Source organism: Callithrix jacchus, chromosome 15 (assembly GCF_049354715.1).
Source record: "Callithrix jacchus isolate 240 chromosome 15, calJac240_pri, whole genome shotgun sequence".
Lineage (NCBI taxonomy): Eukaryota > Metazoa > Chordata > Mammalia > Primates > Cebidae > Callithrix > Callithrix jacchus.
Genome location: NC_133516.1, coordinates 7,630,730 through 7,648,438, shown reverse-complemented (window position 1 = coordinate 7,648,438; position 17,709 = coordinate 7,630,730). Strand labels below are relative to the sequence as shown.

Sequence of the window (17,709 nt, the reverse complement as noted above, 5' to 3'; positions counted from 1 at the left end):
TACCTGTAATTCCAGCTACTCAGGAGGCTGAGGCAGGAGAATTGCCTGAACCCAGGAGGCGGAGATTGCGGTGAGCCGAGATCGCGCCATTGCACTCCAGCCTGGGTAACAAGAGCGAAACTCTGTCTTAAAAAAAAAAAAAAAGATACAGAATAAACTGAACCATAATGTTGTTTGCAAGAAATAAACGTAAAACAAAACGACCCAGGAAGGCATAATGTAACAGTAAAAGAATGGGTAAGTCATAAACTGGAAGGAAATCTGTAGTGATATTACTGTATTACTATTAAGCAAAGTAGAATTGGAGCAAAAACTGTAAATGAGAGTTGTACTTTAATAAAAGAGACAATAGTGATGCTGTAACATTGAAATTCATAAAACAAAAGCAATTAAAAATTCAGGGACCCAAAACACCATTATGTAGGACACTTAGTAGACAACTTGTCAATGTGGATATCCTAAGGTGACAAGAAGTAAGATATTGAGGATTTGAATAGTGTTATTTACTAATATTGACTTGATAGTGTATTGCAGATTGCACCAGATTTGGGTTTTGCTTTCTAAAATCTGAAAAATTTTGAATTCTGAAAAAGAACTGTCCTAAGGGGTCTTTATAAGCCTATCAAGATTGTGGACTTTTTATCTCCTAACCACTCCTTCCATCGTAGCCACACACACATGTATACATTTTATAAATATTAGTACTTGCCTTAAATGTTTCAGTATGACATATGGAGAACCAGAGCCAGTATCTGTTGAATATTTGCTGTGTACTGAACAATGCGCTGTGTACTTTGCATATGTTATTTAATTCAATCCTAACCAACACTCTGAGATGGAGTCTAAAGCTCAAAGTATTTAAGAAGCTTTAGTGCCCAACATCGCTCACCTGGTAAGTAGCCAAGTTGGAATATGAGTCTAGATTTGTCTGTTATTCACTGCCTCTTATGATTTTGCATCCATCTGTAGAATAAATGTTTGTTCCTTTCCTGTCTAGTTTTTCCCAAATGGATATGCCTTCGCCACTGGCTCTGATGATGCCACTTGTCGGCTCTTTGACCTTCGTGCAGACCAAGAGTTATTACTGTATTCTCATGACAATATCATCTGTGGAATCACTTCCGTAGCCTTCTCAAAAAGTGGGCGTCTCTTGTTGGCCGGTTATGATGACTTTAATTGTAATGTATGGGACACACTAAAAGGAGATCGTGCAGGTTAGTAAATAAGTCCTAATGTGGTTCTGATTTTCAGGAAGCAGAAGAGGTTCCCATCAGTTGTGTTCTAGGCCTCCATGGACATCTTGGAGTTGTGGAAAGTGGTAACCCAATGGTTCTCTTCAAGTTCTTTGTTTTTATCCTTTGTTTGTGGTTATAATCCATAAGCCATATTTATATTTTTGCTTTCTGAAGAGTCACATTGAGTTCTGTAATATTTTCTTGTTTGGTAGGTTTCAGAATTAAAGATGGATAGTGAATATGATTCAGTATGGTATTTTAGAAATCACACTTTTCATCACCTGACAGGAAACACTGTAACTGCTGGTTTTCTTCTTTCTGAAGCAGATCTTGTATGGGACAAGACATAGACCTGTGGTCTTCCCTTAGCCCCATACTCTGAGTCCTCCTCTGCTTCCACAAGATGACAATACACATTCAGCCACACTGGGGACCTTCATTAATAACAAGTCACACAGAGTAATTTATAACTATTTTTAAAAATCAAAATTATACTTAAAGCAATCCAATTGTCCTGTTACCAAAACAGCAGTTGTTTCATTCCCAGTGCACAGTTTCTGCTCCCCAGAGTAACTATACATGTAGTCATTTACCTGGTCCCCTCATCCCCCCTTGTTTTGGGACAGAGTCTCTCTATGTTGGTAAGGTTGGTTTCTTCTCATGTCAGCCTCTGGAGTAGCTGAGATTACAGGCTTGAATCACCTTACTTACATATCTCTAAATAACATGCCTGTATTGCTGTTACTTGTTTTAATTTTAGGGATGTTAACTGTTGCTGACCTGTTATCATAGATAAGTGTTTGTTTTAAGCTGCTCCCGCCATGGCCATCTTCTTCCCAACCAGTTTTTCCCATATGATAAATTTTGTTTAGGACCACATTCAGTGTTTAAAAAGTCCTTTGCTGTTGAGCTGTGAGACATTGTGACTTCTTTTGCCATGCAGGTTTTTTGTATTTTCTACAGTTAACTTTTTGGTTTATATTCTTAGTTTGGATATACTTCTCAGTAATGAATCTTCACGCTGTCTGCCGGTTTTGACATGTCTTGGAGCGGATCATTTTCATTCATTGTGCTGGGTTATCTAGTGAGCCTTTTTGATCTGGAAACTCATTACTCTATAGAACAGGACAACTGCGGGGTGGGGGGGTGCTTGTTGAATTTTATTTCTTCTCTGTTATCATCATTCCCTTTTCTAGATCTCCCATTATATTGAATGGGCTTCCTGGACTGATCCTTTGGCTTTTTAATTATATTCTTCCATTTTCCATCTTTTTCGCTTTATCTGTTGGGAGGAACCTTTACCTTGGGTTTCAACACTTCTGTGAAGTTTTGGTTTTCATTTTTGCTACCATCTTTTTAACTTAAGAGGTATTTTGTTCTTTTTGTGGCACCCATTTTTTTGTTCATAAATGAAGTCTGTGTTTCTCTGAGGTTATAAGTAAATTAGTTTTTTAAGTTTCTTCTTCAAGCATAGTCTTTTGTGTTTCCAAGTTGTTTTTTTCCTTCATTTTTAGGGTTCCCTGTCCTTTAGAAATTTTCTTGAAAGTGTTGGTTTCTTTTTTATTTTTTATTGAGACAGAGTTTCGCTCTTGTTACCCAGGCTGGAGTGCAACAGCGCGATCTCGGCTCACCGCAACCTCCGCCTCCTGGGTTCAGGCAATTCTCCTGCATCAGCCTCCCGAGTAGCTGGGACTACAGGCATGCGCCACCATGCCCAGCTAATTTTTTGTATTTTTAGTAGAGATGGGGTTTCACCTTATTGACCAGGATGGTCTCGATCTCTTGACCTTGTGATCCACCCGCCTTGGCCTCCCAAAGTGCTGGGATTATAGGCCTGAGCCACCGTGCCCGGCCAAAAGTGATAGTGTCTTATTCAAACTTAAGAGTGAGGCACTAAAACCACTTGAAGCTCTGAGCACATGGCTGGTGTGCTGATTCTAGGCCCCCCTGAAGGGTGATCTAATTGGCCGTTCACTGAGAAACTCTGCTATGTCTGCCTGTCTGACTTTTTCCATCTTCCGCTTTCCTCCATGAAGTGTATAAACTGGCTGCCAGTTGGGGGCTGATTTCAAGAGAAAACTGAGGGGCCACAACATTTAGCTAGTAAATTCTTTCTTCCCCATATAAGCACAGTTTTACCAGTCACATCTGTGCCCCTTTTCTTCCAGTCTGGAGACCCTGTTTCACCTTTTCCATTGACAAGAGTCTCTAGTCTTAGGCCACAGTGCAGGATGATCCATCACTGGACTCTGCAGAGTAGAGGAAGCGGACACCTGGGGGTCTTACTGATTCATGAACACTTTCCAGTGCAATCTTACTTTACTCTGACTTTGCCCTACCTGTTCCAGAGATACCTGGTTCCACCTAGTAGGGACATTTTCAGAGAATCTAGAGTGTAATTTTGTTACTTGGCTTACTAGATCTTTCATTTTGAAGTCAGTATTTTGGGGTTCATTAACATGGTTGCCACCATCTAGCTTACAGAGGTTTGTTGCCATTGCCTGCTCTCACTGTCCTTGTGGGTTTACGTCCTTACCCTTTTAACACCCGCCATGCAGTTGTTGGGGTTCCTGAGGCAGCAGAGGCAGTGTTAGCTTTTCCAAGAATAATTTTCTACAACCTCTTTTAAGAGACTGCATGGTTCACAATTTTACGCTTTCCAAGTAGATTATTGGAAATCTTCTGTTGCTTAAAGCTGATTACTTTTTAAAGGTATTGGGTGTTTTGCATGGATTGAATCCATTAGTATCCATAACAAAATAAAAGTGTGCTGCTTGTCTACACTTACATGCTTGAGTTTTAGTTTTGCTTTGTTTACAGCAGGTCTCAAGTTGACTCAACTGGAACTTTCAACTTAAAATTGAATCCTGACTTGTGAATTACAAATTCATTCCCCCTCCAGTGTGACTTATATAGCCACAATGTTCATTTTGTTGTTGTTATTTCAACTCCTAATGGTAAATTTTCCCATTTTCAAACATGGCCATACTGGAGACAGTATAGAGAATATTAAGAGTTAGACAAGATGAACTTCCATTCCTGAGATGATTGATGGAATATGACATGCTTAAGAATAGAGAGATAATGGAAATTCAAACACAGTGTCTTTTAAAAATTCTTTTGGGTATTTGATGTATTCTAAATTTTCTTATTAATCTTATTGTATTTCTTGTTTTCCTCCCAAATACTGGGAATGTATCAAGTGAGTTTAATATGTAAGAGAAATGAAAACTTTCATGGTTTCAGAAAGTTATAACCAATAACATTCCTGAGTTTGGTCATTAGCATAAGGAAGTAAGTAAATTATGTTGCTATTTTTGGAAACAGTGATATAAGGCAGCTTTATTCTTATGTTTTTGTTGTTCCTGTGGTAAAGGGCTACTTCAGTGAACTTCATTGAAAAATCTTGTTTTTGTTAAAAATAACATAGCTTGGTAGCAAATTTGGAATATCATGAACTTACTAGAGATGCAGAATAATTGTCTACATATGTTTTCCTAGATACAAGTTGAATTATAAAATGATTTTTCAAAAATTAAAACCACAAATTGACACACGTCAAAAATCCAAATAATACAAATTTATAAATACATCCAGGTTCTTCCTAACCTGAGTCTTCTTAGAGAAATTCGTTTTCTTTTAATTTTGTTTTTAGCTGATGAGCTTTCAAACTGGACTGGTAGTTTTTAAGTACCCTTTTAAATCTCAGTCTATGAATATAGTTGTTGAATTCTAAAACTCTACAACTGCTTTTTACTGAATTGTTTTTTTCAGGTGTCCTTGCTGGTCATGACAACCGTGTGAGCTGCTTAGGTGTAACTGATGATGGCATGGCTGTGGCAACAGGCTCCTGGGACAGTTTTCTTAGAATCTGGAATTAACAGTGTCATACATATTCTTTGTTCTCCACCCTTACATCTGGAGAAATCAGTGCTACAGCCTATAGCTGTGAAAAAATTCTACCTTATATTTGCAGGTGAAGATTTTTCTATTAGATTATATACAAAAACAAGCTTTCAGTAAAGTACCAAAAAAAAAAAGGTGGGGGGGGAGGCAGAGGTGTCTTCTGAGATCAAAAGGACCAGTGTATTAATTTGAGGAGTTAATTTAACCTTGAATTGTTGTGTGTACTCAGAGTCTATTTTCTTTGTGTAGGACAGAATGTACACATTATAGCGGCTCACCATTGTGTTTGCATTTTTTAAGAAGTACATTTTTAGCTTTGTAGACACCAGAAGTGTCACATTATTGAGCTTTATAATAGAAGAAACAGGCACAGAAATAGAAATGCTACTGTATGTGTATTTATGCCTGAATAAAGTCCCCTTGAATTCTTGAATTCAGATCTCTCTCTGAATCTAAGAGGTCCTGATGGCTTCATGTTTAAGAGCACTGATGGGTGGGGCACCTCTGAGGGGGTCCTTCATTTCTCATGCATCTTCTGCCATACTGTTCATCTAAGGAGCTAGCGTTTCTCACGCATCCTCTGCTGTACCGTTAATCTAAGGAGGAGATTGTTTTCAGTCCTCTGAGGGGACAGATAATCTGAAGATTTCACTGATATTTTAGATATACCTAAGAAACTTCATTAGCATTTATTAATTAAAAAATAATAATAGTATATAAATGGTTCTTGACATTGTAAATGCCTGATTATGATCAGTTGACACTTTGAGTAGCCCTCTTCTAAATAGCTTGACTTTCCTATTCATTTCATATTCTGGAGCTAAGTTTGTAGTGTCTGCTCATCTTTAAGGAGTTGGATAAACATTGGGATTGTCCTTGCATCTGAACATCCTTCCCAGTGCTATCTGTATACATCTAGATAAGAAATGCAATGTGAGTGTTACATTTGGAGAGAAGTGTAAAATCTAACCAATCGCTAGCACATATTTGTTGTAACATGGTGGTTTATTTCATGTTTGCATAATATAAAATCTGAATTGACGTGAAATCTGTGCCTTTAAATTTCTTAAAATGAAACCTTTAAGCTTTTTGTTCTATTTTATAGTATTTCTTCCCTTCCTTAGCACAAAATACTGGTTTCTAAGTGGTTTTGCTTCAAAAGATGTCTAGATCTAAGTGATTTCACTTAAAGCCGTCCTAAAGCAGTTCCTAAAGGAGTTAGAGAAATATATTAATTCTTCTGTGGTAGAATAATGTGTCTATTACTAAATGTCTGCTACCACCAAGTTAAATATACTTTTCCTCTTAGATTTTCTTTTACAAATAAATCAAATTGATAATAGAAGATTGTTAGTCTTGCTTGATGGTAAAATCTTGGATTATTCTGATATAGAAGTGCTTGTTTTCTAACTTTGTTACTTTTCAGATAGGTCTTCGTTAGCTTTTGAACATGTGAAACCTTAACCTAAAAATACTCCCAAATTTTACCTGTAAATTTTTATTTTTATATTGTGAATGTGAGAATATGTGCATCAACTGTAAAGACATCGGTATCAGTTTTGTTTGTTAAAATCAGCTGACAGGAGGATAATAAAAATGGATACAGGCAAACTAAGATATAGGACCAAAAAAATAGAATATTGTAGATGGCAGTTATGAATGTATACTTATATTTTGGTTAAGATTTCTATTAACTTTTTAAAGGGTGGGTGCAGTGGCTCACACCTGTAATCCGAACTTTGGGAAGCTGAGGTAGGCGGATCACTTGAGGTCAGGAGTTCGAGACCAGCCTGGGCAACAGAGCAAGACTCTGTCTCCAGAAATTAAAAAAAAGTTTATGAAGAGTTTAAAGCAATTCCCGTAATTATTCACTCAGCAACTAAAAACTACTACTTAACACTTGTGGCTAATTATACACAGTAACAAATGGTGACAAAGTAGCCTCACTACCACAGTTACCTTCCTGGTTATACCTTAGCTTTTAATAAGAGGGGCTCCACTTGCTAAATATATTTGTTTACTTGCAGTTTAAGTTGTATTGATTAATTCTGTTATTGTTCCTGAATTCAATGAGTATATAATTTGCAGAAATGTCGAATAGTTTGGATCTTAGTTTTTCAAGGCTGAAAAATCCGGCTGGATTTAGTTTTTAAAATTTTGCATCATCAAGAATATTGCAGGCCAGGAGCAGTGGTTCATGCCTGTAATTTTAGCACTTTGGGAGGCCGACACAGATGGATCACCTGAGGTCAGGAGTTCAAGCCCAGCCTGGCCAACATGGTGAAACCCCGTCTCTACTAAAATTACAAAAAAATTGGCTGGGCATGGTGGCACGTGCCTGTCATCCCAGCTGCTTGGGAGGCTGAGGAAGGAGAATCTTGCTTCAGCCTGGGAGATGGAGGTTGCAGTGAGTCAAGATCATGCCACTGCACTCCAGCCTGTGCGACAGGAGACTCCATCTCAGAAAAAGAATATTGGAGTTAATGTTTCTTATTCTTTCTTTTTTTAAAGAGTCTCACTCTGCCCAGGCTGGAGTACAGTGGCGCGATATTGTCCACTGCAACCTCTGCCTCCTGGGTTCAAGCGATTCTTGTGCCTCAGCCTCCCAAGTAGCTGGGACTATAGGCATGTGCCACCATGCCTGGCAAATTTTTGTACTTTTAGTAGACACAGGATTTTGCCATCTCGGCCAGGCTGATCTTGTACTCCTGGCCTCAAGTGGTCCACAAGCATCAGCCTCCTGAAGTGCTAACATTTAAACATAATGTGCCTCAGAAGGTTAATCTGTTGACTCTGTAGCATGTCAAGAAGAGTAGTTTTTTGAGATCTGGCAAGAATATTTTAGAAGTACATGTTCTTTTTTAAATGTGTGATCACCCTCTGGTGTTTAGCATATTGTCCCAAAAACCTGCTTAAGAAAGCAGTTCTTGCTATCAGCAAGGATATCTCTTCCACTTTAATGGACAGCCTCATTTTTGACAGCTATGCTGTTTGAGATTTAGACTGAATATCCAAGGTCCTTCCCTAGCTCAAATTTCTACTTGTGATTACACATACCACACTGAATTCCATCTTCAGAGGCAAAGATTTTGGGCTTCATATCTCAACAGCAAATGGGCCTGTTCAGCAATTCCCTGCATTTTAGACTGAGATGACCTCAGAAATTGCACAATGATTCTAGTCTCCTGGAAATTAAATAGAGGTAGGTGCTTCTAGAATATGTTACAGATCTCAAGCTTAACCTATTAATAGATAAATGGATCTTGACTTAAGGGGAAAAAATGAAACTTTTATTATTGTTTAAAACTGCTGTGCTAATGTGTAACTGAGCTCCTCCAATGTTTGATATTTTAGATTTTACAATAAGATCTTAAGCATTTTAAATGTGAACATGTTCAGGAAAATCTGCTTTGATGTAAATGTCTCAGATCTAAATTGTAACACAACTGAATACTTGTGGCTTATTCTTGGTTTAACGTAGGAAAACTGGTTCAACAATCCCCCATTTGGGTTTGCCATCATTTCAATAGGGAAGATGTCCTTTCTAAAATCTTTGTGGAGTCTGAGTCAGGCTTAATTTTTTTAAATTAAATATGTTCAAATTCTTTTATGCCATTGTGAAAAAGCAAAATTTTAAATGATTTCTCCTGTTAGAATTTAAAAAAACAGCCACAGGTTAGACCATCTTTCTTACGGGTTGCACAATGAATTTATGTTTTAAATTAGACTACTAGAATGTGAACGTGAAGTACATTTAACATTTACTTTTCTTTCCATTGTTCATTTTGGGTTGCCTCAGATTCAGTGTATATTTTAAAATATTGGTTACATAATAGGTACTCAATAAAATGGTTTATAGTAGAATAAGCTAGCACTTTAAAAAGTAACTTACTAATCACACATTGGAGGTACACCTTGTATTTAGCAAATATTTGCATGTTGATAAAGTCTCATTTTTTTTTCCTCAATCCAGTTACTGATTTCGTAAAATAGTTATGATAAAGCAGCATTATGGGGGGGAAAATGTTTTGCTCCAATTGGTGTTAAATGTATTCAACAAAATCTTATTTCTTAATAGAACTTCAGTGATACACTTGGTAGATATCTCAAGCCTTTTGTCTTTGACACAATGGTGCTCTATCCTATTGTTTTCTTTTCAAAGAAGGATCTGATCACTTACTTTTCTATTTTCCTATCCAAAGGCATCCACATCTAAGTGTGTTTTTAAAGTTGATTAAAATTATTTTCCTGTTAAAGCATTCTGAAAATGTTTTTCTTTACCTAGAATGATTTGTATACACTTGTAGTCAATTGAACATGAATGTCAGTAGTAGTCTAATTGTGGAAAGGGTAAACATGTTAGATTACTATGGACTTGTATCATGATTTAACTGTTCTTAGCTCTTTCTTACACAGTGAATCATTCCTCTATTTGTACAGTAGCTTTACAAAATATTGTGAATTGATGTTGTAATCAATAAAATGCTTTTAACCAGATTTCACTGAATCGTTTTTTATGCCCCACCACCGTTTTCCTTTTTTTTTTCCCCCCAAGAGTATTACTCTGTTGCCCAGGGTGGAGTGCAGTGGTGGTATCACCGTTTACTGCAACCTCTGAGTCCCCAACTCAAGTGATCATTTCACCTCAGCCTCCGGAGTAGATGGGACTATGGGCGCATACCAATACACCCAGTCAATTTTTATGGAGACAGGATGTATGTTGCCCAGGTTGGTCTTGAATTCCTGGGCTCAAGAGATCTGCCTGCCTCAGCCTCCTAAAGTACTGGGATTGATTACAGGCGTGAACTGCCATGCCCAGCCAATTTTTTATAAAGGTTTTATGGAGATGAGTCTTGCTTTGTTGCCCAGGCATGTCTCGAACTCCTGGCTTCAAGGGACCATCCCACCTTGATCTCCTAAAGTGCTGGGATTGCAGGCTTGAGCCAACAAGCCTGGCCTGTGTAATTTTTAAATAAGCAATTCTGCTTATGGTGTTGATAAATTATCATTCATTACTACTTTTTTTTCACCACCATACCCTTTGGAGAGGATGAATGAGGAAATAAAACAGCTTTGGCGGTGAGTTGGTACTTCTTGAAGCTGAGCAATGGGGTGAAGGTTTATTATGCTTTCCTGGTTATTTCTGTCCTTGTTTAATATTATTCTATAATAAAATGTTGCTTTCCCTTAAACTTACAAGTCCATGCAGGGTTACAAAGCACTACAGGTTGAAGCAGAGGGCAAGAACAAAATCCCCTTTGACACTTTGAATATTAGTCCTGTTGTCCAGCGAAAAGTACTAATTATCTGTAAATTGTTATGTCTAAAGCAGAAAACTTCTTGACTGCTCTGATAGTGCTGTATGACATCGTATACTAATGAGTGTATGTAAATTTTACTTACCCTGTTTTACTACTTGGCCAGAAGAATTCAGTCATGAATTCATGAACAGTAATGCAGTCAAAAGAGGTCTACTCAAGAAACCTACGTACGTAAAAGTGATTAAGAATGAAAGAATAGAGTGTTCTGCCTGCTTCTGGACGAGCAAGAAGACTTGTGCTCCGGTTCTCAGACTTTCCCAGCAGCATGGCCCCCAAACGCTAGTCTCCACTCCTGCCTGAAAAGAAGAAACCAAGACCACCTCCTGCTCAGGGACTGGAGGAGACATCGGCCTCTGCAAGCTTGCCGAAGAAGGGAGAAAAAGAACAGCAAGAAGCAATTGAACACATTGATGAAGTACAAAATGAAATAGACTTAATGAACAAGCCAGTGAGGAGATTTTGAAAGTAGAACAGAAATATAACAAACTCCGCCAACCATTTTTTCAGAAGAGGTCAGAATTGATCGCCAAAATCCCAAATTTTTGGGTAACATCATTTGTCAACCATCCACAAGTGTCTGCACTGCTTGGGGAGGAGGACGAAGAGGCACTGCATTATTTGACCAGAGTTGAAGTGACAGAATTTGAAGGTATTAAATCAGGTTACAGAATAGATTTTTATTTTGATGAAAAGCCTTACTTTGAAAATAAAGTTCTCTCCAAAGAATTTCATCTGAATGAGAGTGGTGATCCATCTTCAAAGTCCACCGAAATCAAATGGAAATCTGGAAAGGATTTGACGAAACGTTCAAGTCAAACGCAGAATAAAGCCAGCAGGAAGAGGCAGCATGAGGAACCAGAGAGCTTCTTTACCTGGTTTACTGACCATTCTGATGCAGGTGCTGATGAATTAGGAGAGGTCATCAAAGATGATATTTGGCCAAACCCATTACAATACTACGTGGTTCCTGATATGGATGATGAAGAAGAAGAAAATGATGATGAAGAGGAGGAAGGATTAGAAGATATTGATGAAGAAGGGGATGTGGATGAAGGTGAAGAAGATGATGATGAAGGGGAGGAAGGAGAGGAGGATGAAGATGACTAATAGAACACTGATGGATTCCAACCTTCCTTTTTTTAAATTTTCTCCAGCCCCTGAGAGCAAGTGGCAGTCTTTTTTTTTTTTTTTCCCTTCCCTCTTGTGCTCAGTCACCCTGTTTTTGAGGTCTTTCTCTACACCATGGTTCTCAACTTATTTTGGGGGGAAATATCTTGAGCAGGATACAATGGGAAAACAGTCTCTACCCCTTTCTGTTTGAAATTCATTTTTATCCCTTCCTGTCTTAACAAAAACTGTATGGAATCAATACCACCAAGCTCTGTGGGAAAAAAGAAAAACCTGCTCCCTTCGCTCTGCTGGAAGCTGGAGGGTGCTAGGCCCCTGTGTAGTAGTGCATAGAATTCTAGCTTTTTTCCTTTCTCTGTATATTGGGCTCAGAGAGTACACTGTGTCTCTATGTGAATATGGACAGTTAACATTTACCAACATGTATCTGTCTACTTCCTCTTGTTTAAAAAAAGAAAAAAAAAATTTTTAAAATGGGCTTATAGAAGGTCAGCAAAGGGTGGGCTTGAGATGTTTGGGTGGGATAAGAGGGCATTTTGACAACATGGCTTCTCCTTTGGCATGTTTAATTGTAACATCTGACAGACATCCTTGCAGTTTAAGATGACACTTTTAAAATAAATTCTCTCCTAAAAAAAATTAAAACTCACTAAATACTAGTGTAAATGCTATATTTGTCAACTATCAGGCAAACAGGTTTTATTTTCACCTTGCAAGCTTGCATAGTGAAAAAATGTGAAAAGATTATACAAAGTTTAAATAATCCTGCAAACACAGAAAGTAAGCATATGCACTAACAGAACCAAAGACAAAAACCACCATTATCGCAATAGATGCAGAGAAGGCCTTCAATAAAATTCAACAGCCCTTCATGCTAGAAACTCAATAAACCTAGGTATCAATAGAACATACCTCAAAATAATAAGAGCTATTTATGACAAACCCACAGCCAATATCATACTGAATGGGCAAAAACTGGCAGCATTCCTTTGAAAACCATCACAAGACAAGGGTGCCCTCTCTCACCACTCAACATAGTGTTGGAAGTTCAGTTAGGAAGAGAGGAAGTCAAACTGTCTCTATTTGCCGATGACATGATTGTATATTTAAAAGACCCCATCATCTCAGCCCAAACTTTCCTTAAGCTGATAAGCAACTTCAGCAAAGTCTCAGGATACAAAATCAATGTGCAAAAATCACAAGCATTCCTATACACCAATAATGGACTAAAAGAGAACAAAATCAAGAGCAAACTCCCATTCACAATTGCTACAAAGAGAATAAAATGCCTAGGAATACAACTAACAAAAGATTTGTAAAGGACCTCTTCAAGGAGAACTACAAACCACTGCTCAAGGAAATAAGAGAGGACACAAAGATACGGAGAAACATTCCATGCTCATGGTTAGGAAAAATCAGTATTATAAAAATGGCCATACTGCCCAAAGGAATTATAGATTCAACGCTATTCCCATCAAGCTACCAATGATTTTCTTCCCAGAATTGGAAAAAAACCACCTTAAACTTCATATGGAACCAAAAAAGAGCCCAAATAGCCAACACAATCCTAAGCAAAAAAAAAAAAAAAAAAGCTGGAGACATCACACTACCTGACTTTAAACTATACTACAAAGCTAAAGTAATCAAAACACCATGGTACTGGTACCAAAACAGAGGCCTCAGAAATAACGCCACACATCTACAACCATCTGATCATTGGCAAACCTGACAAAAACAAGCAATGGGGAAATAATTCCCTATTCAATAAATGGTGTTGGGAAAACTACCTAGCCATATGCAGAAACGATCCTATCCTTACACCTTATACAAAAATTAACTCCAGATGGGTTGAAGATTTAAACCTAAGACCTAACGCCATAAAAACCCTAGAAGAAAACCTAGGCAATATCATTCAGGACATAGGCATGGGCAAGGACTTAAGGATTAAAACACCAAAAACGATGGCAACAAAAACCAAAATTGACAAATGGTATAATTAAACTAAAGAGCTTCTGCGCAGCAAAAGAAACCATCATCAGAGTGAACAGGAAACTTACAGAATGGGAGAAAATTTTGCAATCTACCTATCTGACAAAGGGCTAACATCCAGAAACTACAGGGAACTTAAATTCACAAGGAAAAAACAACTCCATCAAAAAGTAGTAAAGGATATGAACAGACACTTCTCAAAAGAAGACACTTATGCAGCCAACAAACATGAGAAAAAGCTTGTCATCACTAGTCATTAGAGAAATGCAAATCAAAACCAAACTGATACACCATCTCACACCAGTTAGACTTGCAATTGTTAAAAAAATCAGATGCTGGAGAAGATGTTGGTACACTGTTGGTAGGAGTGTAAATTAGTTCAACCATTGTGGAAGACAGTGTGGCGATTCCTCAAGGACCTACAACTAGAAATACCATTTAACCCAGCAAAACCATTACTGGGTGTATACCCAAAGGGTTATAAATCGTTCTATTATAAAGACATATGCACATGTATGTTTACTGCAGCATTACTCACAATAGCAAAGACTTGGAATCAACCCAAATGCCCATCAATGATAGACTGGATGAAGAAAATGTGGTACATATATACCATGGAATACCATGCAGCCATAAAAAACGATGAGTTCATGTCCTTTGCAAGGACATGGATAAAACTATAAACCATCATTCTCAGCAAACTGACACAAGAATAGAAAACCAAATACCGCATGTTCTCACTCATAAGTGAGTGCTGAACAATGAGAACACATGGACACAGAAGGGGAACATCACATAGCAGGAGGACCTGTAGGGGGCGGGGGGATAGGGGAGGGACAGCATTAGGAGACATATCTAATGTAGATGGAGTGATGGATGCAACAAACCACCATGGCACATGTACACCTATGTAACAAACCTGCATGTTCTGCACATGTACCCCAGAACTTAAAAGTATAATTTAAAAAAAGAAAAAATACCAAGATTTTTAAAACTTAAAGCAGGCATATGTGCAATAACTTTGAAGTACATCATTCATAGTTACTTAATTTCTGTATAATTTGTGGGCTTAGTACAGGTGCACGTACTTCCAGGCATAAGAGTTTCATTATTTTACTGTTCCTTTTCCAACATTCATTATGTTTTCACAATTGATCAGGTAGAACTACATAAAACAGTGATGGAGAAGATGCCATACCAAACATGCCATACCAGTGGAACCCCAACTTTACTGCATATCAGAAACACCCGGTGGCTTGTTCAACCATAGATTGCCAGGCCCAAACCTACTGCCTGACTCCATACGCTGAGTTCAGACCTAAGAATCCACACTTCTTACAAGTTTGAAGCTGATTATGGCTATGTGTGGTGGCTCACGCCTGTAATCCCAGCACTTTGGGAGGCTAAGGTAAAAGGATCACTGGAGCCTGTGAGTTCAAGACCAGTCTGGACAACATAAGGAAACCACATCTCTGCAAAAAACTAGCCAGGCATGATGGCATGTACCTGTAGTCCCAGCTACCCAGTAGGCTGATGTGGGAGGATCACCTGAACCTGAGAGGTCAAGGCTGCAGTGAGCCATGATAATGCCACTGCATTAGAGAACCTGTCTCAAAAAGAAAAAGAAGTAATGTTGATGACCCAAAACCAAGCTTTGAGAACCACTAAACTGTACTAATGAGGTGACACCAGACCATTAGGAACTTTCAAGTTTTAAGTACTTTTGCATAAAGGTTACGGCCTTGAGCTTTGTAACCTTAATTAGCAGTACGAGATTTCAAAGGCTGTTTTTCCACATTGTTTCTGTTACCTAATCCCACATTTCGTGGCCCGTGCCATTTCTTGGGTTATAAAACAGTAATAAAAGCTAAAAACCAAAATTAATTTTCATTAGGTATACTGCATTCTAGTATCAGTTTGCATTAAAATATATTTTTGAAAGGCTTCAGTGGCCTAGTGTTATCTTCTCTTGAAGGTATCTTGAAAAACAGAGTTGCACCTGCCATAAAACTGCTGAATAGCAAGGAAGCATAAGTTACATGTGGCCAAATGTACTGTGTTCCCCGGGACTGTGTATTTCTAACCAGCATCCAGGTGGTACTTATCTGGTAGTCCTGTATTTTGCCTAGCAAATTCCTAGAATGCTGTCATTTTATTACATTTGAATTCTGAGTGTCAATCAGTTTTTTTCAACACCAGTTAAAGACTGTATTTGATTTATTAAAGAGGAAACTGATGAGGCATTTCCACCAGCTAAAGGGAGAATTCTGTAAATTTTACATTTATGAATCAGAAATACTGAAATATGCAAATGGTGGCAAAACTGGCCTCTCTTCCACATTGGGGAAGAAAGTCAAGAGAACCTCTTCTAGGTGTAATTTACAAGTGTACAGACTCAATCACTTTTTAATATCGATACTTGACCCCATAACCTTTTATTAAGGCAAAAAATACAGTAATAATTTTTAATGAAACCCTGAAAAATTCATACAAATAAAAGTAAAAGCCTCCACTGGGGTATAATCCAGCAATATCCTAGGCAAATACCTCCTGAAGAACAGCTTTTTTAAAACATCACTGTTATCATTCAAAATTCAGACCTATCTTTGTGTATTTTTCTCTCTTCAAACTTTATTCCTAAAATTGAGCTAGGAAAACTTTTCTTACTGAAATCCTAATTGGAGCAAGACTGAAAATGTTTCTTTAGAAACAACTAAGGAAATCATTTAGACCCAGATATTTATAAGTGACTATAAAAAGCCTTTATTCTGTTTTACATCAGTTTTAATGGGAATAAAAAGTAAAAACAGCCTATTTATTAGTGGTTCACATACCTGCCATGACAGCAAAGAGACTGTAACTTGCAGAAATAATACACTCAAGAACATTCCACACTCCTTGGTGATTCCGGCAATGCAGTTTATTAAATAAAATTAAAAAGTGACTATTCCCATGAAAGATAGCATCAAAAACTAGTTTTGAGAAAGAAGATGAAAGGCTCAATCTCTAACTCCTGGATGCCAGGAAGCAGAGTTTTTCAGAATCAAAAACAAATGAAGAGCTCACAGCCCCACCCCTCAGGGGTCACATAAGTTGGTATTGTTGCTTGTAACTAATTCATAATTTAAGCCTTTTCTTTACCCAAAATTAAAACTAAGGACATAACACTCTCCAAAATACAAATACCCTGAGATAGATCACTATCAGAATCCACACAGGGCTTTGCTATTTAGGTACAGTTAGTACAATTCATATTTAAAGTCATTTCATAAAAATAACTGTCCCAATCTTACAAGTTTCGTTTCTTCCTATCATGGTCACCAAAGCAATCTCTGTTGTTAGGATTCTTCATTGCTTGAAGGGAGAAACTGCTTAGTAAAATTCTCCAGCTCATTTTCAAGTTGAACAGCTTTATTTCTAATTAAAAAAAAAAAACAAAAAGAAACACCAATCTAATTACCACAAAGGTCAAGGAGAAAGATGCATTCCATCCATTGTGAAAAGACAAAACTTTAATAATAAACAACGAAGAGTATACTAGACAGTGGAATCATATCACCTTGCACGGGAGTCACATCCTATTACATAGTCATGTGTGCTTGCACATTCCCTTTACATAATGCATAAAGTACAGAGTGTTTCATGGACATACAAGCAAACTAGCAGATGTTACAGCAGCAATGGTACACTAAAAAGATTTCCTTTAAACACTAGATTTATCTTTGATGCAGCCAAATGCCCACAAGACAGGAAAATTGAAACTAAAACTGACAGAGAAACAGACTTGTTTCCCATTCTCATATCATGCCAGGGCACACTCACTGAGCGGACTCTCTCCATCATGGAGAAGGGGAAGGGGACTTCTTTACTGTGCCCGGGCACACACTCACTGAGAGGACTCTCTCCATCATGGAGAAGGGGAAGGGGACTTCTTTACTGTGCCCAGGCACACACTCACTGAGCGGACTCTCTCCATCATGGAGAAGGGGAAGGGGACTTGTTTTCTGTGCCAGGGCACACACTCACTGAGTGTGCTCTCTCCATCATGGAGAAGGGGAAGGGGACTTGTTTTCTGTGCCAGGGCACACACTCACTGAGTGTGCTCTCTCCATCATGGAGAAGGGGAAGGG

The 17,709-nt window shown here is 38.0% G+C and overlaps 2 protein-coding genes and 1 pseudogene across 10 annotated transcripts in view; 2 read left to right on the top strand and 1 right to left on the bottom strand.

Annotated features, from left to right (window-relative positions):
* GNB4 (G protein subunit beta 4) overlaps positions 1–9,638 on the top strand; it is a 56,216-nt gene extending 46,578 nt beyond the window's left edge. For both annotated transcript variants that reach the window (XM_008981252.5, XM_078350204.1), the window contains 2 exons: positions 998–1,214; positions 5,010–9,638. In XM_008981252.5, coding sequence (XP_008979500.3) covers positions 998–1,214; positions 5,010–5,116 — 324 coding nt within the window. In that variant the 3' untranslated portion in view covers positions 5,117–9,638. The remainder of the gene's footprint in view (positions 1–997; positions 1,215–5,009) is intronic.
* A 1,074-nt stretch (positions 9,639–10,712) lies between these two features.
* Positions 10,713–11,643, top strand: LOC100404225 (protein SET pseudogene; annotated as a pseudogene).
* Positions 11,644–16,477: 4,834 nt separating this feature from the next.
* The window catches only part of MFN1 (mitofusin 1), a 42,338-nt gene continuing 41,106 nt past the window's right edge, over positions 16,478–17,709 (bottom strand). For all 8 annotated transcript variants that reach the window (XM_008981249.6, XM_078350200.1, XM_078350203.1 and 5 more), the window contains one exon: positions 16,478–16,996. In XM_008981249.6, the coding sequence (XP_008979497.2) occupies positions 16,918–16,996 (79 nt within the window). In that variant the 3' untranslated portion in view covers positions 16,478–16,917. The remainder of the gene's footprint in view (positions 16,997–17,709) is intronic.